The following is a 16,735-nucleotide window of genomic DNA, read 5'->3' as shown; positions in this document are numbered from 1 at the left end:
ACATAATCAGAATCCATACCGCATATGCCACTGTCTCTTAAAATGTGGTCCTGTAGCACCCACGATTGGGCCCTCGATGCCACAAAAGCGTAGGATGAAGCCTCTACAGCCGAATACAACCCCAAACCTCCAAACCTAATAGGTAAAGAAGCAAGTCGCCACTGGAGGTCTCCAAAAAAAGGACCTCCATAAACCACCAATTCCTCGATCGCCTCACGCAAACCTTTGTCAAAGAACAACGCTACATCTTCCATGTGTACAGGTTGGCATGTCCTCAAGCCAAAGAAAAGTTTGGCAATGCCCATACAGGATCGAAGCAAGAGTAGTTCACTCTGCGGGTCACCTAATTTCGGTAGAAGACGCATCAAATCTACTGCCTTAGCAGCTCTTTTCTTTGCCAAACCCCTAATAAAGCTTGTGTCTCTACTAACAGCTCCCCCAAGAAGCTTCACCCCCACTAATGGCCTCCCGATGTCCTTAGGAAATAACCCTTCACGAAACTTGCTACAATCACAAGAAGGCCAAAATAGCTCAGTTTTCTTAATATTAAGTTCAAGACCCAATGTTGGACCCGACACCCTAATGATGTCCAACACTCTAGCCACCTCTTCTGAACCTCCAATGATAGTCCCATCATCAAGATACCAAGCCTGAAGGAGAAGCTTGCATTTGTCTCTAATCTGATGCACAAGGGGGTGCAAAACAAGAGCGAAAAGAAGTGGTCCCAATAGGTCCCCTTGCTGAACTCCCGTGGTAGACCAAATGTGCCCATCTCCAAAATACAATCTTGCTGGCTGTCCATACAGAAATTCCACCCACAAAGAAATAGAGGGGCACCTCATCCTGACCTCATGTAGTAAGGCTGATCTATCCACCTGGTTAAAAGTATTAGAAAAATCTACCGTAAGCATTGCAAGAGACCCATCCGTGTGACGTTCACTTAGAACCCTATTGACGCTGTGTAAAATGGCCTCAGCGCCACCCGACACGCCGACCCCAAACTGAAAATCATTTAGGTATTTGGTCATTTCTTTACCAACACCCTTCATAGCAACCTTGGAAACCAAACGCCTCCATATAGTACCCACTGCAATAGGTCTAATCCCATTGTCAGGTTTTAAAAGCGGTGTAAGGGGAGCAGACGCGACAAACTCTGCCAAACACAATGGGCATTTCCCCCTAGCCATAAGTTGACTATCGCAGTAATAGCGCATAAGAGATCAGTGGCAATAGCAGACCCCTCTCCACATAAAGCATCCAAAATGTGTTGTGCCCTCAAGCCATCCCTCCCACATGAGGTTCCTTTAGGAAACGATTTAATGCAGCAAAGAACATTATCCACCTCTACGACAAGGGGAGGCTCAGAATATATAGTACCTGGCATAGATGGAGGTTCTCTGTACGGGTGTTTAGCCTCTAAAGCCTGTACGGTATTATCATTGTACGGAGCAACACCGGATGAACATAACACCGGATGAATATAATAGATTATTTTTATATTTAATTTTAACCTATATTTCTTTAATTTTAACTTTTAATGATTTTCTTTTTATTAAATATTATATATATATATATATATATATATATAAAGGGAGTTTGAATAGTATTTTGATTTTTATAATAATATATAATATAGTCGCTTTTTTCGTATTTTTATCATTTCAATATTATAATAGATTATTATTTTTACTTTTAATCTTAAATATTTTTCATTTAATTTTAACTTTTAATGATTTTTTTTTAATATTATTGATACTCTCTGAACAACATCGGTACTGGTATCGTATAACATCGGTATATTTTTTTATTATTAATGTCATCATGTGCCTCTTTTTTATTATTAGTATTATTATTAATATTATTATTACTATTATTATTATATGATTATTATTATTGCTATTATTATTATTATTATTATTATTATATGTAATTGGAAATTGGAAAATGAGTATGAATAGTAACTTTATTTTTCCAATAATATATAGTTTTTTTTCTTCATATTTTATTTTTTTAATACTACAATAGATTCTATTATACATATTATTATTTACATTTAGTTGTACCGCTATCATGCCAAAAAGAACCGAAATCAACCGAATAATATATGTATCGATACCAGTATATTTATATTGTTTTTGCTTTTGATATACTGATAGTGTATCGCTACTATACCGTACCGAACAACATCGGTACCGGTATTTATTTGTGTGGTTTATGTTTGGTAATTAATTTTGTGTCGCAACTGTAGTCAACCGAACTAAAATCGAAAGAACAATATTGGTATGGGTACCGATACTTATTTTTATTGTTTTTACTTTTGATAAACTGGCGTATCCTACAGAACAACATTGTTACGTGTACTTGTATTCATTTTTATGATTTTCAGTTTCGATAATTTTCATTTATACAACTCTGTCTGCTATGATATACAAATATCATTACAAGTACCGTGACGATCTGAGCTAAGCGATACCATTTGGACAACATCGTTGTCGGTACTGGTGTTCGCTTTTTAAGTTTTCAATTAATATAAAACATGTGTTGATTTCTATACCGAGTGCATACATCGTACCAGTACTATAACGAACCTAAGCGATACTAATCGGATGGACACGATAACGTACTGCCTCAATACGCAGTGAAACAACCTAGTTATATATTGTTAACGAGCAAACATGAATAGTAACTTCATTTTTCTAAAAATATGTAGCTTTTTAATATTATATTATTTAATATTATAATATTTATTTTAAGTTTTAACATATTTTTATTTTATATTACTGTTTTTAAAACTATATTTCCTTTCTCATTTATTTTATGCTTTTATTAATTATTTTTCCTTTTTTATATATCATATTTATTTTATCATTTAATTTGATATTTATTTAATAACCTACGTGCGTTAATTTGTTTCTAAAAATTATATATATAGTTGTGTTTAATTTTTTTCCTCGATACTTTATTTTTATAATAATATATAGCTTTTTAATATTATATTATTTAATATTATAATAGTTTATTATAATATTTATTTTAATTTTTAACATATTTTTATTTTATTTTACTGTTTTTAAAACTATATTTCCTTTCTCATGTATGTTTTGCTTTTATTAATTATTTTCCTTTTTGTATATCATATTTCATTTATCATTTAATTTGATATTTATTTAATAACCTACATTCGTTATTGTGTTTGTTATTTTGTTTCTAAAAATTAAGTATGTAGTTGTGTTTAATTTTTTTCCTCGATATTCCAGTATGAATTTTATTAAAAATGAAGCTGTATTCAAAATAGAGTATTTATTTGGTGTAGTAAAATAGTATGATGATAAACTAAACGGATTTTGATGGTTTGTCTTTCTAAATAACATGCTTCATTATTTTCAAACAACGTTTGTTTTACATTATTATTTGCTCTGTATCGTCGCAACGCGCGACGTCACCAAAACTATGTACTTTTAAACTAGTAGGATATCCACGCGTTTCGTTGCGGGCTTCTGGTCATTATCAATCAGGTTCATTGCGCTATCAGTATGATGATGGCACTCGGCATAGCAAGCGACACGTGTTTTACATCAATTAAAAAACAATAAAAATGAATATGCATACCGGTACTGGTATCGTACTGAAACTCGATATAGCTTATGATATCAAAAAAATAATTTATTGCGAATATAACTTTGTGTTTAACAAATTCTATAACACCACGTTGAGAAAACTATAAAAACAACTACATATGACCTGTTGGAATATAAGTTTTATAGAATTGTATGTAAATTGGGGTGCAAACGAGCCGAGCCGAGCCCGAGCTCGTTTATTATCTATTAATTAGTATATTAAATAAAAATAATATAAATAATAGACTTTTTAGGCTTGCGAGCTCGATAAGTAAAGCTCGGGCTCGGGCTCGTTTACTAAATAAGCTTATTTTTAGGTTCGAGATCGGCTTGTAAACAAGTTTAAATAAGCTCGGCTCGACTCGGCTCGTTTACACTAAGGCTCGACGAGCCTAACGAGCGTCACTTGTGAGGCTCGAGCTCGGGCTCGATAAACAAACGAGCTTTGTTTTAAGGCTCAAGCTCGGCTCGGGCTCGATAAGGCTCGGCTCGTTTCGAGCTTTTTCTCGAGCCGATCTCGAGTAGCTCGCGAGCCGCTTAGCTCGTTTGCACCCCTATATGTAATAATAAGCACATGAAAGTGGTATATTCGGAATTTTGAAGACCTTGTATTATATTAATAAAAATCGGAAAAAAAAATAATCGACTTTAGTTTATTAAGTAAACTATTATAATGATGAAATAATCGACTTGACCCGACTCTAAGGCATAAATTAATATCCAGTTTTTTTTATTTAGATCAGTTTTATAAAGAGAAAACGATATATAAAATAAATATCAATGGTGTGCATCACGTAAAAATTGATTACAACTTTTAGTATTTAATCAAGTGTAGAGATAGAAAAAAATTGTAAAACGTTACATATTTTTAAATGTGTTGAGCACCTAAAAAATATGTTGACAGAAATAAAGTATTTATCCAATTAAGATTATGAGGGTAACTAACTAATATGTATTCTGAGTGGTTTGAGTAAAGAAACTTTTAGTTCAATGCATTATACTTACTATTTGGTAGGTAATTTTAAGGTTTCGTAACGATACGTTGTTTGATAGGGGGGTCGGGGGGAGGGGCAGTGGCTTCTGTTTTTTGTTAGGAGCGAATTTAAAAGAGTAGAAGATGAATTACAAACTTGTTACATATGATAAGATTTGTTTATTTTACACTTTTCTATAAGGTCACTAGCATTTTAGTTTTATAAAATTTGGAGGTTGAAGTAGATTTTATTTTTATAAAACTGATGTATATAAAAAATGGAAATTAATTTTTGTCTTACTTTATAAAATTTAAAAGATCCTTCACCATAATAGAAAAAAATAACTGAGTTAGTGGTTGTATGAAAATTTATAAAAATTATGTGACAAAACTATTAATTTTTTATAAGAAGTATATTATGTTTTATATATATGTGATAAAATTAATTAAATAAAAGAATTTTAAAAGAATCTAAGTAAATTGCCAAAATCATCCCTGAGGTTTTATATTTGTCAGTTTCATCCAAATATTCTTCAACTTAACAGAAAAAGTAAACTAAGTTAGTGGTTTGGATGAAAATAGCAAAAAATGTCATAGGTGAAGGGCTATTTGGCACAAAAAAAAGTCATTTTAGATGAAACTGGCAAACAAACCTAAATCTCAAGGACAATTGTGGCAATTTACTCTTATAAATATATAATAAGTTTGTATATACAAGACATAATACAAAAAAAGGTATAAAAGGCATGACGAATATACCACTATCATGTGCTTATTATTACAACAAGACGTTGGAGAGCCTTCTTACACCCAAGAGTCATTGGGTGATGAGCAACCTGATTACCCGGAAGTTTTGTACAAAAGCGATCAGGTATAAACGTCAATTTATAAATAAAAAAATAAAAAAAAGTATAAACATAATACAAACTGATGTATTGCATTTATTTTATTCTATTACCATGTTCCTAAGTTGTCACCCATACACTTGAATATTAATATTAATCTATATCTATTAATTATTAATCTATATCTATTAATATTAATCTATATCTATTAATCTATATCTATCTATTAATTAAGAAGATGAAATAAACAGTGTTTTTATTTGTGGAGTTTTATGATTGGTAGTGTGGGCGGTTATTTACACATGTCAACATTGTCTTTACCCAACCTCCCCTTTAATCGAATGAGAAGTGTATTCAACAGCGTTTCTTCTCCACCGTCCGCTTCCCGCTTCACATGAAAACCCTAGCCTTTTCCTTAATCTCTCCACCTCCGGCAGTGGCACACAAATTCCGTTTAACTCCAGTATGAACACCAGACAAACACAACCTTGAGGAGTTACGGTTTGGTACGGGATTACGGCGGCTGGAACTTTGTGGATTCCGGCGCATTCCCGTTAACTCCGGCGAGAACCCACTGACCTGAACCAGGTATCAAGATTTATCATCTTCTTTTTATTTAGAATTTTTTATATGGTTTGGGTGGATTTGTTTAACCTTTCTTCTCCGCTTGCCCTTATATACAGAGAATCGCTAATTCCCCATGAACATCAGGATTCAAGAACCATGCACCCCTTCTCCTTCTCCTCCAAGATTCCATCACCAAACCCCTCTGCAAGTGTTCTTTTTTTCTGAAATTTCGAACCCTTTTGTTTTTCCCAAACGGGTCATCTTTAATTTGATGGGGTTTAGGGTTTTTGTATCTGGGTTTTGATTAGATTTTGGTTATTGATCTGGGTTTGTGTTGGGTTTGTTTCTTTGGTGTTTCTTTTTTTATTTATTTATTTATTTTTTTGCATCTTGCTATTACAATATTATAGACTTAAATTTATGAAGTTAAAAGGCTGAAAGGAATTGTAGATTATTAGTCATCGAGTTCGGGTTTAGGTATATGCATTTAGCATCTCTAATCAGGTGCTGGCGAAGAGAATAACAAGGCACGACCATTTCTAAGAAGAGCAATCCCCAATGAGCAACCTTCAAAGAATATGAAATCGGCGTTTTAGATGAACGGGGTTACCGTTTAACCATTTTTCAAATTTATATGCTCATATGAATAGTGGTTTGGATATCAGTGTTGGAAGATCTCTAATTTTTTAGATTTTTTATATGTTTTTTAATATTTTGATTTTCATTTGTACTAGAAAAGATCAACTTTGTTTAGTTAAACAAGTAGCTAATTTGAATTCAGGCTTTCATGAGTTTCTATTTCTATCTTTAAATTTTCAATTGCACTTTTTAAAACTGTGAGAACCCGTCTCAGAAAAACTCACAGACCCGTCAATTCCTAGCTAACCAATGTGTAAAGGTAGAAAACAGTTCGAACACCAGAACTCTAATTATACCAAAAGACTAAAAAACATGAATTTGATTGTTCTTGGATTCTGATTGGTGTAAATATGGACAGACTCGACGTGTTGGATACTAGATAAATGTTTAAGATGGGTCACAATGGATTAACGGGTGACCCGTCAGCATTTTTTACCTTTTATTTGTAATTCTAATCATAAGTAATATATCAGATATGACGACGAAAACAACTAATTTTAGTTTTACTTGATTTGACCTGTTATTTATTTGTTAATAATCTTTGATAAAGGTTTCTTAAATGGTCTAAAAATATATACAGGGAGCAAAACATCTAGCTAGACCACCAACATTATCCGATGTTCTTCATAGTTCTTTACAACAAGCAAAAACACATCAAAATTCATAAAGCGAAGAAGGTCAGAGTTTAGATTCCAATGAAAGAGGAATAAAAAGAACTCTGGTTCCTGAAGAACGTTCTGATGAAAATCCGAATGACCCAAAGGCGTTTGTAAAGCTCAACAGAACCATAAATGTTAGTATTTTTTTTTATTTTTCTTCATCTTTATAAAAACTTTGGTTAATAAAGCAATCTTTTTAACTTTTTACTAGCTTTAAATGATTCAAGATTGTGGTATCAATGGCAAAAAGAGCAGGAATTTTAGCTAAAGAAATAAAGTCGATGAAATCAGATCTTTGTTTTATGGAAGAAAGACGCAACATTCTTGAGGAAGAAAACCGGCTGCTTAGAGACAGGTTTAAGGAGTTGCACCTTGGAGTAGGATGATCTGGTATGTATAATCCACATGAGTAACGGGTCCGGATTTAAACAGGTCATTTCCTGTGCAAGTCAAACGCGTTGGGTTGCAAACATTTTTTGGTTCTTTTTTATTGTTGCAAGAATAATCTAAATCTTTAACTAAAAACGAATTAAGAGGTAGCAAAATGGACGGCTAAGGCAGGTTGACTGCCAAGTTGGTTCGAATTTAGCCACTGAAATCTTTTTTAGATGGTGAGGTGGGGTGGGAAAGGGGTGTGGGTATAAATAGGCCACATTTTGTATGAGTAACGGGTCGGGTAGCAGACATATTTTTTATTTTATTTTTGTTATTACAAAACGAAAATAAATCTTTAAATAAAATTTATTTTAGAGATAATTAAATGGACGCTTACAGTGGGTTCAGGTTTAAGCAGTTTAATCTTTTCTGGGTGGGTCAGGTGAGGTGGGTAACGGGTTCAGGATTTCAAGTTTATATAGAGGCCGATTTTTTGTATGAGTCGTGTTGGGTGGCGAACATAGTTTTGTTCTTTCTTATTATTCTAAAAATAATGCAACCCTTTGAATAAAAATGATTTAAGAGGGTAGTCAGATGGATGGGAAGGGCTGACTGGCAATGGGGTTCAGGTTTAAACAATGCGCCCACGGGGTTGGGTTTGACAATATGAATCTCTATATACTATACAGATTCAGGAGGTTGTAAGCATTAACAATAAGATCTGGACGACTTTCAACCCATTTTACTCATTTTGACTTGACCCATTTGAGATAATACAACGCAATTCAGCCAATCTTGGACGGCCACTGGAAAATGTTTTTCTGTGCAGATGAGGCATCAGATATCCTCTTACCGTAAAACTCTCAAAATCATGCTCCCAAAGATAACTGCAGGTTGTTCTCTATCTAATATATTAGATCAATGTATGGTATGTTTTGTCACATGTATATTACTTTAAAACATCTCTGATTTTGTTATTGACCCAATATTAATCCTCTTTGTGCCTCACAGTATTACCCTTTAATTAATATTTAACAACTAAATTATTGTTTTGATTAGGTATTAATTTTAATAATATATAATATAATAAACTATATTTAAAGTATACTGAATTAAAGTATTAGTTTGGCTTGACTACTTTTTACAAATATGTTTTTTTTTACATTAATAAACTACTGGGCCAAACTTTCAATCATGGTTCTAGAAAACAAAACCAAATCAAATGGGGTGTGAGTTTTAGTTTGGTTTCTGAATGTTGGTTTCTTTGTTTTGAACATTATAGCTTATAATTGGTTTGCTAAAATATACAGGTCAAGGCATTAGCGACCCAAAGAAGACTAGGTACTAGGTGCCCGGACGCGTGAAGAAAAAAACATTTGTGATCTATGTAAATGTTAAAACGCTCAGCTTTTTTTTTTATCAATTTCATTAGTATAAGTAAAATGTTCAACCGAGAACGATTCGGTTTAGTGCGCCGCAACGCGTGCGTGGGTATAGACCTAGTTATATATAAGATTTAAATGTTGTCACCCGTACAGTTAAATTCAAAATCTACGATGTTGAAAAAAATTCAAAATATACGATGTTGAAAGTTCGAAAGTAAAAAATCTAAAGTTAATATAACACTAACATCCATGTTAAAGTTAGAAAAGTAAAAAATCTAAAGTTAATTAATATAATATACTAGCATCTTTCGGTTTGTTTTTAAAATATATGGAAACTGAATTTAATTAAAAAATCTACCTCGCAAATGAGGTGGATTTACTGGCACACAAAGTTAAACCTGATTAAAAAATAAAAAAAACAGGGTTAGGGAAATGTTGAGAGAAGCTAATATTTAGGATAAGATAAAAGATGGGAGACTGGAATGGTTTGGGTATGTGAGGAGAAAGTAGATCGGTAGCGCCACTTAGAGTAGTGGAAACCCTCACTATGGAGGAGAGGGTAGAGGTAGACCTAAATTGATTTGGGATGAACAGATTAGGCAGGATTTGATAAAGTTGCACATCTAGTAAAAGATGGTCCAGGATATGAGGTTATGGGGGCTTAGGATTAAGGCTAATGACTTTAGGGGAGGGCACAGATATATCTTGTCCACCAAATTTTGTGAGAGTCTTCTCTATGTTATAAATAGTGGGTATGAGGGGTTGTGATTGGATGAGAGAGCAAATGTTACTGTTCATTTCTAAATATGAAAAAACATTGTTTGCCCCTATAAATTTTTTAATATTTTTAGGAAGTGGTTGTGAGTAGAGAAGAAAGGAGGGTAATGATAAAGGTATAAAAAGTATTATTTAATTAAAAAGGGAAGAGAAAGTATTGATTTTTAATGTAATTATAGAGATGGAGATGGTGGATAGGATGCGATTGCTCTTTGATATACATACATTTTAGGTGAACTTTGCAAGTAATTGTGCAAGTAATTGTGACTGATATCATAGGTAGTTTTCTATTTCTATACATCTAGTTTTGTTGCGTGTCTACTATTTATTTGAAGCTAGAGTGTCTTTAAACACAGTCTCTTTATCTCATGGATGATAAAACTAAGATTTACTTATATCATACCCTACTATATCTTACTAATAACTTTAATATTTGTTGTTGCATCAACTTAATAAATTAAATTAAGAATTTAGAAGTTCATTTAACTAAGCACTATTTTGTTACAATCTCACACACTTTTTTTTTATCTTTGGTCCAAATATGAAGAAATTGTTTTTTTAGAAAAGAGTTTGATGGGGTCAGTCAAAAGGTTTTAACCAAAATTTTTAAAGGGTGATCGAGATTTTTGTCTAAAAAAAATAGACTAATTTTTTAAAGGGCTTCTTGGTGAAAAGGTGTGCCGCTGCCCATCTTGGACTTTCATTTTTCAATCCAACCCAACTCTTATTTTCCAATCCAACCCAACTCATTTCAACCCGTAGTATAAATAAAACATTTTAATCGAAACCCGTCTTGACCCAATACCCATGTTAACCATCTTGTCACCTCTACCCAAATTACAACTTAATAGTTATGAGTAGTCAAATTGGTGCCACTTCTAACAAAGACCCACTTCCAAAGCAAGAAAACATTATGAAAATCAACCCATCACACAATACACAAACCAATTTCAAAACTATTCTTCAACATAACAAGATCTGTGTAAAAAAATATTAATCCCAAAAGACTGAGTTTGAAACTAAAATACAATGTATTCCAAGATACAAAATACACTTTTTATGTTTCACTTATTACTTGTAATAATCCTCAGTACCGCGATGAATTCCAATTCAAAATCGGGTTTTTCCTACCTCATTCCTCAAATCTGCCCTATTCGAAAACATTACACAAATAAAATGGGGATTAAACCGGATTTAATGTCACACCCCCTAGATGAAATTGGCCCTCTTCAGAAACCTTATCAATTTGCAATAATGAGGCCATATTGACTCGATGTAGTCCAAATACTTATCAACGATCCATTCTTGAACGCGTTTCCATATTTCTTTGTAGCCTAAGTTCCTAAAGTTCACCACAGGCAGCCATAAACGAGCACGTATAGTTTCTTTGAGCTCCCCACTAAGGATATAATTGTAATAAACGGGCAAGTTTTTTACCACGTTGACCGATTGCTTGAAGCTGTAAACGTAGAGTAGGCATAACCCTTGAACAATCTTGATGTAAAGCGCAACTAGCACTGGCCCGCATATCCATAAAGGAGTCAATTCCTTTGCAACTTCGGGTCCGTATTTCATGTTGACTGCTAGGTACATGGGTATGCTGTAAATCAAATAACTATTAATAAAATGAAGAGAAGTGCGTAAAATTATTCGAAATGGATCGTAGTTATAGGTCAGAAACAAAATGGTAATAATGATTCGGCTCAACCTCAAAAGTTAGATGTTGCAATTTTGACCCGTTGAGGGTTGGGCCGAATGGCACGAGCTATTCCCATTTTGTTTTGACCTATATGGGTCTCAAGTCACTTATTCATGTCATAAAACCTCCTAAATTATTTTATCTAAATATATTTAGATTATACTAAAATATTGTGAACTTCTATATTTTGACATACCAATTCTCTATAAGAACTTGGGACAAAAAGTGTTTTGGGTCAACCTAACATCGACATTACACGTTTAGTACGTACCCAAACCGCTCATTTTACGACATCTACCAACTGTTCCGCTTAATAATTTCGCATTTAGAGATTTAAGACTGGAAGTAGACATTCTATTCCATTAACTAAAAATAAAATATGATTTTTTTTCAGGCATAGAAAATATTGATAATAGTAGCTTAAAAAGCAGGTAAGTTTGGCCAAACGAATTACGACTTATGAGGCGACCCAGAGTGTATTTTTATTGAAAAAAACCTCCTAAATCACTATATTTATAAATTTAAATTATTATAGAAATAACATAACCTTTGTTATAATTCACACGCTAGCCCTTGTAAAGAAATTTATTCGTTTTAATCTGTTACCCAACCCATCCGATATGCCCATTCTGCCATCTCTAAAGAAGGCTATTATTCATAGAAGACTTCATCAAATAAAAGCTATAACTTGGGGTGCATACGACCTTGGTTTTAAATTGCATGATGCGCTCCGATGCGTTTGGTCCAGAAATCTGATGTGTGATGCGAGCGCATTTATAAAAAAATTATTTATACGTAACAAGTTATAAAAAAAAACTTAAACTAAAACAACTGACGTAATAAGAAGATAAGAGTTGTGCTTTTGGTTCAAACAAAGTATACCAAAATATTTCTAGAACCACAAAAAGTGTTTAGGATCCGTAATGGTCCAAATCAAGCATACCAAGATATTAACTATTGAAAAAAAACCCAACCCATTTCATAAAATCTGGAAAAAAACATAACAAACAAAGGTGCGTTCATCGGAGCACATTATGCGAAAACGGCGCAATATTCTCACATCACATAAACGCAACTCATCAGTTGTGGCAATGCGCTCTCATCAGCGCATTGAGTGCATCACGCATTATGCGCGCATTTTAAATCCAAGCATACGACCAATAAAAGTGGTAATAAGTATACACCCACTTACAATATTATTGGAGGCGTCTTTATTGCCGGATCCATACCCAAAAATCCACGCCAAACAGCTTTCAAAAACGAACTTCTTCCACCATTTCGAATCTTACGGTCCATTTCCGCCGTTTCGTTTGAAAACGGGCCCTCCTCCAATGTTCCATCTGGTATTTGACTTTGTGAAGGTGCGCGTAACAAACTCAACCAACTTCTAAATAGTTGTTGTATGGCTAAAGACCGAACAGCTGTCTCGTCCGTATTAGAGGTTTCGGTAGTGTGATTGTTCTTCACGTTTGATGATTCAGCTAATGTTTCGTTGGGATCCTTTGGTACGTAGGAAAGTTTGATCGGATTTTTAGTTGACTTTGACCCTTTATCTCGGTCTCCTGATTCATCGTTCTGTACATTACCTTTAAAAGATAATATTTTTAATGATTTCCTATTTGACACCTTTACACTGTTTCAAAATAAGTACATTAGTATAGAAAGCTCGGAAGAGAATAAAGAAGAATTTATAGATACTTACCGTAAACAAGATCTTTGCTTCAGTAAAGTAATATCTGTCCTTCTAACAATTGGGAATGTTACTAAGTTATTGTTAGATTCAGTCCTCTTCTTTAAAGACAAAGGTCTTGGAGTAGTATATGAACCCTTCAAACGAAAATGTAAAAGATCCATTAGAAGATATGTATCATGTTCCCATGAGATAATGGTACATCCATAAGATGGTTCCCGTTCACATAAACTGAAATATAAACAAAAGCCGACGACCCAATTGAGGCGCGCGAAGCGCTCGCCTAGGTGCCCAAGCGTAGGCATGTAGCCATACCGCCTTGCGTCCATCAAAGCGCTTCAGCCAATTCCGTTCTGAACAGTAAAACTGTTCAGAAAAATCAGCCTAAACCTTAGTTCTAAAAAGCATGTTGCAATGCGTTTTGATCCGAATTGTAGATGCATGATGCACATTGTGCGAAATCAAGAACGCGAGAAGTTAGTTATTGAAAGAATACTTAAAAATACATTTATAGATAATATTTTAACTTGTTAATTTTTGGGTTATTGGATTTTATCACCCCCAACTATTGGCTATTGGCCGTTGCCACCCTCAACTATCACTTTGACGCCCGTCATCCCCAACTTAACACTTAGTGTGTTCTGTCTCCACGTCGTTAACTAATCACTAACTTTTGATCTTGTTACTATACTTTTGAGGTGTCCTAAGATCCCTAAAACCTTCCTAAGATATCTATGACACCCCCAAAAGTATAGTACCAAGATCAAAAGTTAGTGATCAGTTAACGATGTGGTGACAGAACACACTAAGTGTTAAGTTGGGGGGTGACGGGCGTCAAAGTGATAGTTAGGGGTGATAAAATCCAATAACCCTTAATTTTTAAACACTAAATATAAAAAACTCTCATTATCTTTGGTTAGATCTGTTTATATAATACCATTGCAATCGACAGTCTAATTTGTTAAAATACTGGTCAACTGATAAGAGGCTGCATCACACTTAATATCGCACCATGTGAAACGCGCATCACTCGATGCCATCTCATCACCACATCATGTGATGCACGCATTATGCACTACTGATGTACGCATTTTAAAACCAAGGCCTAAACTAGCCCTACACCATGTCTAAAACCTCGCTTTTTAGGCGCCCCTTGCGCTTTCGACTACCTAGATACGCTGGCACAAAAACAAAGAAAAGTCAAGAGTTTCTTTTACCTGAACCTGGTGGGATACTAATGCCATCATCCCCTTGTAAAGCAAGCACCCTAACGTTTATATACCAACATCATACACAACACCTGCAAATGTAACACCTGAACCTTGGTTTATAAAAGTGTGAAGCGCACAAAAGCAACAAGGTACAAAATCAAAGCGCAAAAGCGGCGGGCTTTTCGTACACGAGGCGCAAGGTGCTTATATATATTTTTATGTATATCCTATAGGTATTTAGCATCCCTTACTCAAAATATAGTGATAAACAAGGTTTATATATGATTTAATGTATAAATCACTTAATGTACAACCATTTTAGCTACAAAAAGCGCGCGTCGCAGTGGAATTTTTTCCAAAAATGCTCGCTTTTTGTACAGATCTCGCCTTATGTCACACACGGCGCAGCTCTTTGCGCCTAGGGTCGCTTTGCGCTTAAGCGCGCTTAAAACGCGCTCTTTAAAACCACATGAAACCATTTGAACTATTCTCAATTAAACATAGTTCTTTAACAACCATCAATCCAATGAAAGAAAATTGCATATTCCACCAGACCCAAAATCCAAATGTACCAATTATCATACCATTATTATTATTATTATTATGAATCCAATCAAAGAAAATTGCAAATTCCACCAAACCCATATCAAATTGGAAACTTCTAGAACTCCGGAATATCAAGCTACACCTATAAACATGAATATTGAACTATAAAATGAATTATGAACAAGCAATCAAATAAAGTCAAAATTTTACGACCTGCGTCGCTGAGTTTGAAGATACCTAAAATTCAAACGAATTGAAAACTTTATTCATGAAAAGCTGATTCGTAGCATACGAAAGATAACTGAAAAGTGTCTTGATTGAGAAGCGATGATGAATTGTTGTGGATAAGACGTACGGATGAGGGTGGAGATGATTTGACCAAGATGTGATGGTGAATTTGTAGAAAAATAGTAGCTTTATGTGTTATCTTCCAATGGAGTTCTGAGAGGATAAAGGGAGGATGATGATGATGATGATGATGATGATGATGATGAAAATGGTGAAAATTTAGGGTTTAAAGCCATTTTTTCCATAGTTTCTTTTTAAGCTAATAAAAGGTCATAGGCGGTTGGTAATTGTTTTTTTTTTTTTTTTTTCTTTCATTCTTTCCTTTTCTTTTTCTCATTAACCTAGATAAAATTTTCAACAGAGTCATTTTCTTAGAAGGCTGTTAAGAAATTTATTTCTACTAGTGAACACAGTCATTTTTTAGAAGGGTGTTAAGAAATTTATTTCTACTAGTTATTTACATGTAGGTCCATGTAAAGGAGAATGGTGGTTTTTCTTGGAATTGGTCCAGACATCCTGAGTTGGCCATTGAGGTTAGGGAGTGGCAGAAGTGCCAAGACGTGCTCAACCTGGTTTCGCTTTCCAACATCAAAGACTCTTGGTTCTGGAACGATGGTGACTCGGGTGATTTTTCGGTGAGAGCCATTAAAAAGGTGTTTGCTAAGGATAGAGGGGATAGTCTTCTCCCTGTTTTTATTTGAAGCAAATGGGTGTCTCTTAAATGCAACATTATGGCCTCGAGAGGTAACCTGGACAGATTAGTACGAGAGTTAATTTAAGGAAAAGGAACGTTAACATATCTTCGGTTATGTGTCTATTCTGTGATACTTATGAGGAGACGGTGGATCATCTCTTTTCTGCTTGCGAGGCGGCTAACTGGGTTTGGTCGGGATTTAGTGCTTGGTGTAACATCCCTCCCATTTTCATCTTTGATTTCAAAGACATTACGGAGATTCAAAATTTCTCTCAGTTTAGCAAGAAAGCGAAGAAGATAATTCACGGTTTAGTGATCATTACGTGTTGGTGTATTTGGAAAGGAAGGAACGAGTTGGTTTTCAATCAAGTTAAACGGAGTCCGCAACATATCTTAGGGGATATTAAGTCAAGGGGTTTTGATACGGATCCGGACTCGCCCGAAGATGAGGATCAAGGACCTGACCCGGCAACCCGTGGCTAGGATCGGCGCTGGTTCTTTATCAACATCCAACCAACCATTTATGTTTTATTTATTTCCAGTCATTATCTTTTTCTTAGTTATTGTATCTCTGTTTCCAAGTTTATCTTTTAAAAACTCTATTTAAGAATTATAACCCTTGGTTGGATGTTAGGCTATTTGTTTTGAATAAAGAAAAGTTTTCTTTTAGAACAGAATTGTTCTTTGTCGTTCCGGTTGGCCGGAGGCAGGTTATCACGCTAGAGTTCTAGCGTCCACTCGTATACGAATCCGTATCAAGTGGTATTGTA

At 34.3% G+C, this 16,735-nt stretch overlaps 1 protein-coding gene and 1 long non-coding RNA gene across 9 annotated transcripts; one reads left to right on the top strand and one right to left on the bottom strand.

The window, feature by feature from the left end:
- Positions 1-5,710: 5,710 nt before the first annotated feature.
- Positions 5,711-9,204, top strand: LOC110873713. Of its 3 annotated transcripts, XR_002555356.2 has the most exons (5): positions 5,716-6,023; positions 7,222-7,434; positions 7,512-7,690; positions 8,365-8,568; positions 8,986-9,204. It is a non-coding gene; the product is annotated as an uncharacterized LOC110873713 (long non-coding RNA). The 3 variants fall into 3 exon arrangements; XR_004863950.1 differs by having other exon boundaries at positions 5,711-6,023; positions 7,528-8,568; XR_002555355.2 differs by having other exon boundaries at positions 5,711-6,023; positions 7,512-8,568.
- Positions 9,205-10,779: 1,575 nt separating this feature from the next.
- LOC110873714 lies at positions 10,780-15,512 on the bottom strand. 6 transcript variants are annotated; one of them, XM_022122712.2, is made up of 6 exons: positions 15,221-15,512; positions 15,022-15,125; positions 14,444-14,526; positions 13,239-13,363; positions 12,729-13,169; positions 10,780-11,437 (listed from the first exon to the last, which is right to left on the bottom strand). In XM_022122712.2, the coding sequence occupies exons 3-6, from the start codon at positions 14,471-14,473 to the stop codon at positions 11,047-11,049; spliced, it is 987 nt and encodes a 328-aa protein (XP_021978404.1). In that variant the 5' UTR covers positions 14,474-14,526; positions 15,022-15,125; positions 15,221-15,512; the 3' UTR covers positions 10,780-11,046. The 6 variants fall into 6 exon arrangements, with proteins under 6 accessions (XP_021978404.1, XP_021978405.1, XP_021978406.1 ...); XM_022122713.2 differs by having other exon boundaries at positions 10,800-11,437; positions 14,444-14,541; positions 15,221-15,510; XM_022122714.2 differs by having other exon boundaries at positions 10,800-11,437; positions 15,022-15,145; positions 15,221-15,509.
- Between the last annotated feature and the right edge of the window lie 1,223 nt (positions 15,513-16,735).

Source organism: Helianthus annuus, chromosome 8, assembly GCF_002127325.2.
Source record: "Helianthus annuus cultivar XRQ/B chromosome 8, HanXRQr2.0-SUNRISE, whole genome shotgun sequence".
Classification (NCBI taxonomy): domain Eukaryota; kingdom Viridiplantae; phylum Streptophyta; class Magnoliopsida; order Asterales; family Asteraceae; genus Helianthus; species Helianthus annuus.
This window is presented reverse-complemented; position numbering and strand designations above follow the sequence as displayed.

What these genes read in the sequence shown, in the direction of transcription:
- LOC110873714 (XM_022122712.2), bottom strand. Translation starts at nt 14,473, where the DNA reads ATGATGGCATTAGTATCCCACCAGGTTCAG. An exon ending in AAGCAAAGATCTTGTTTACG is followed by an intron (nt 13,170 to 13,238) that starts GTAAGTATCTAT and finishes ATTTTGAAACAG; the next exon opens with TGTAAAGGTGTCAAATAGGA. An exon ending in AAGACGCCTCCAATAATATT is followed by an intron (nt 11,438 to 12,728) that starts GTAAGTGGGTGT and finishes TTTGATTTACAG; the next exon opens with CATACCCATGTACCTAGCAG.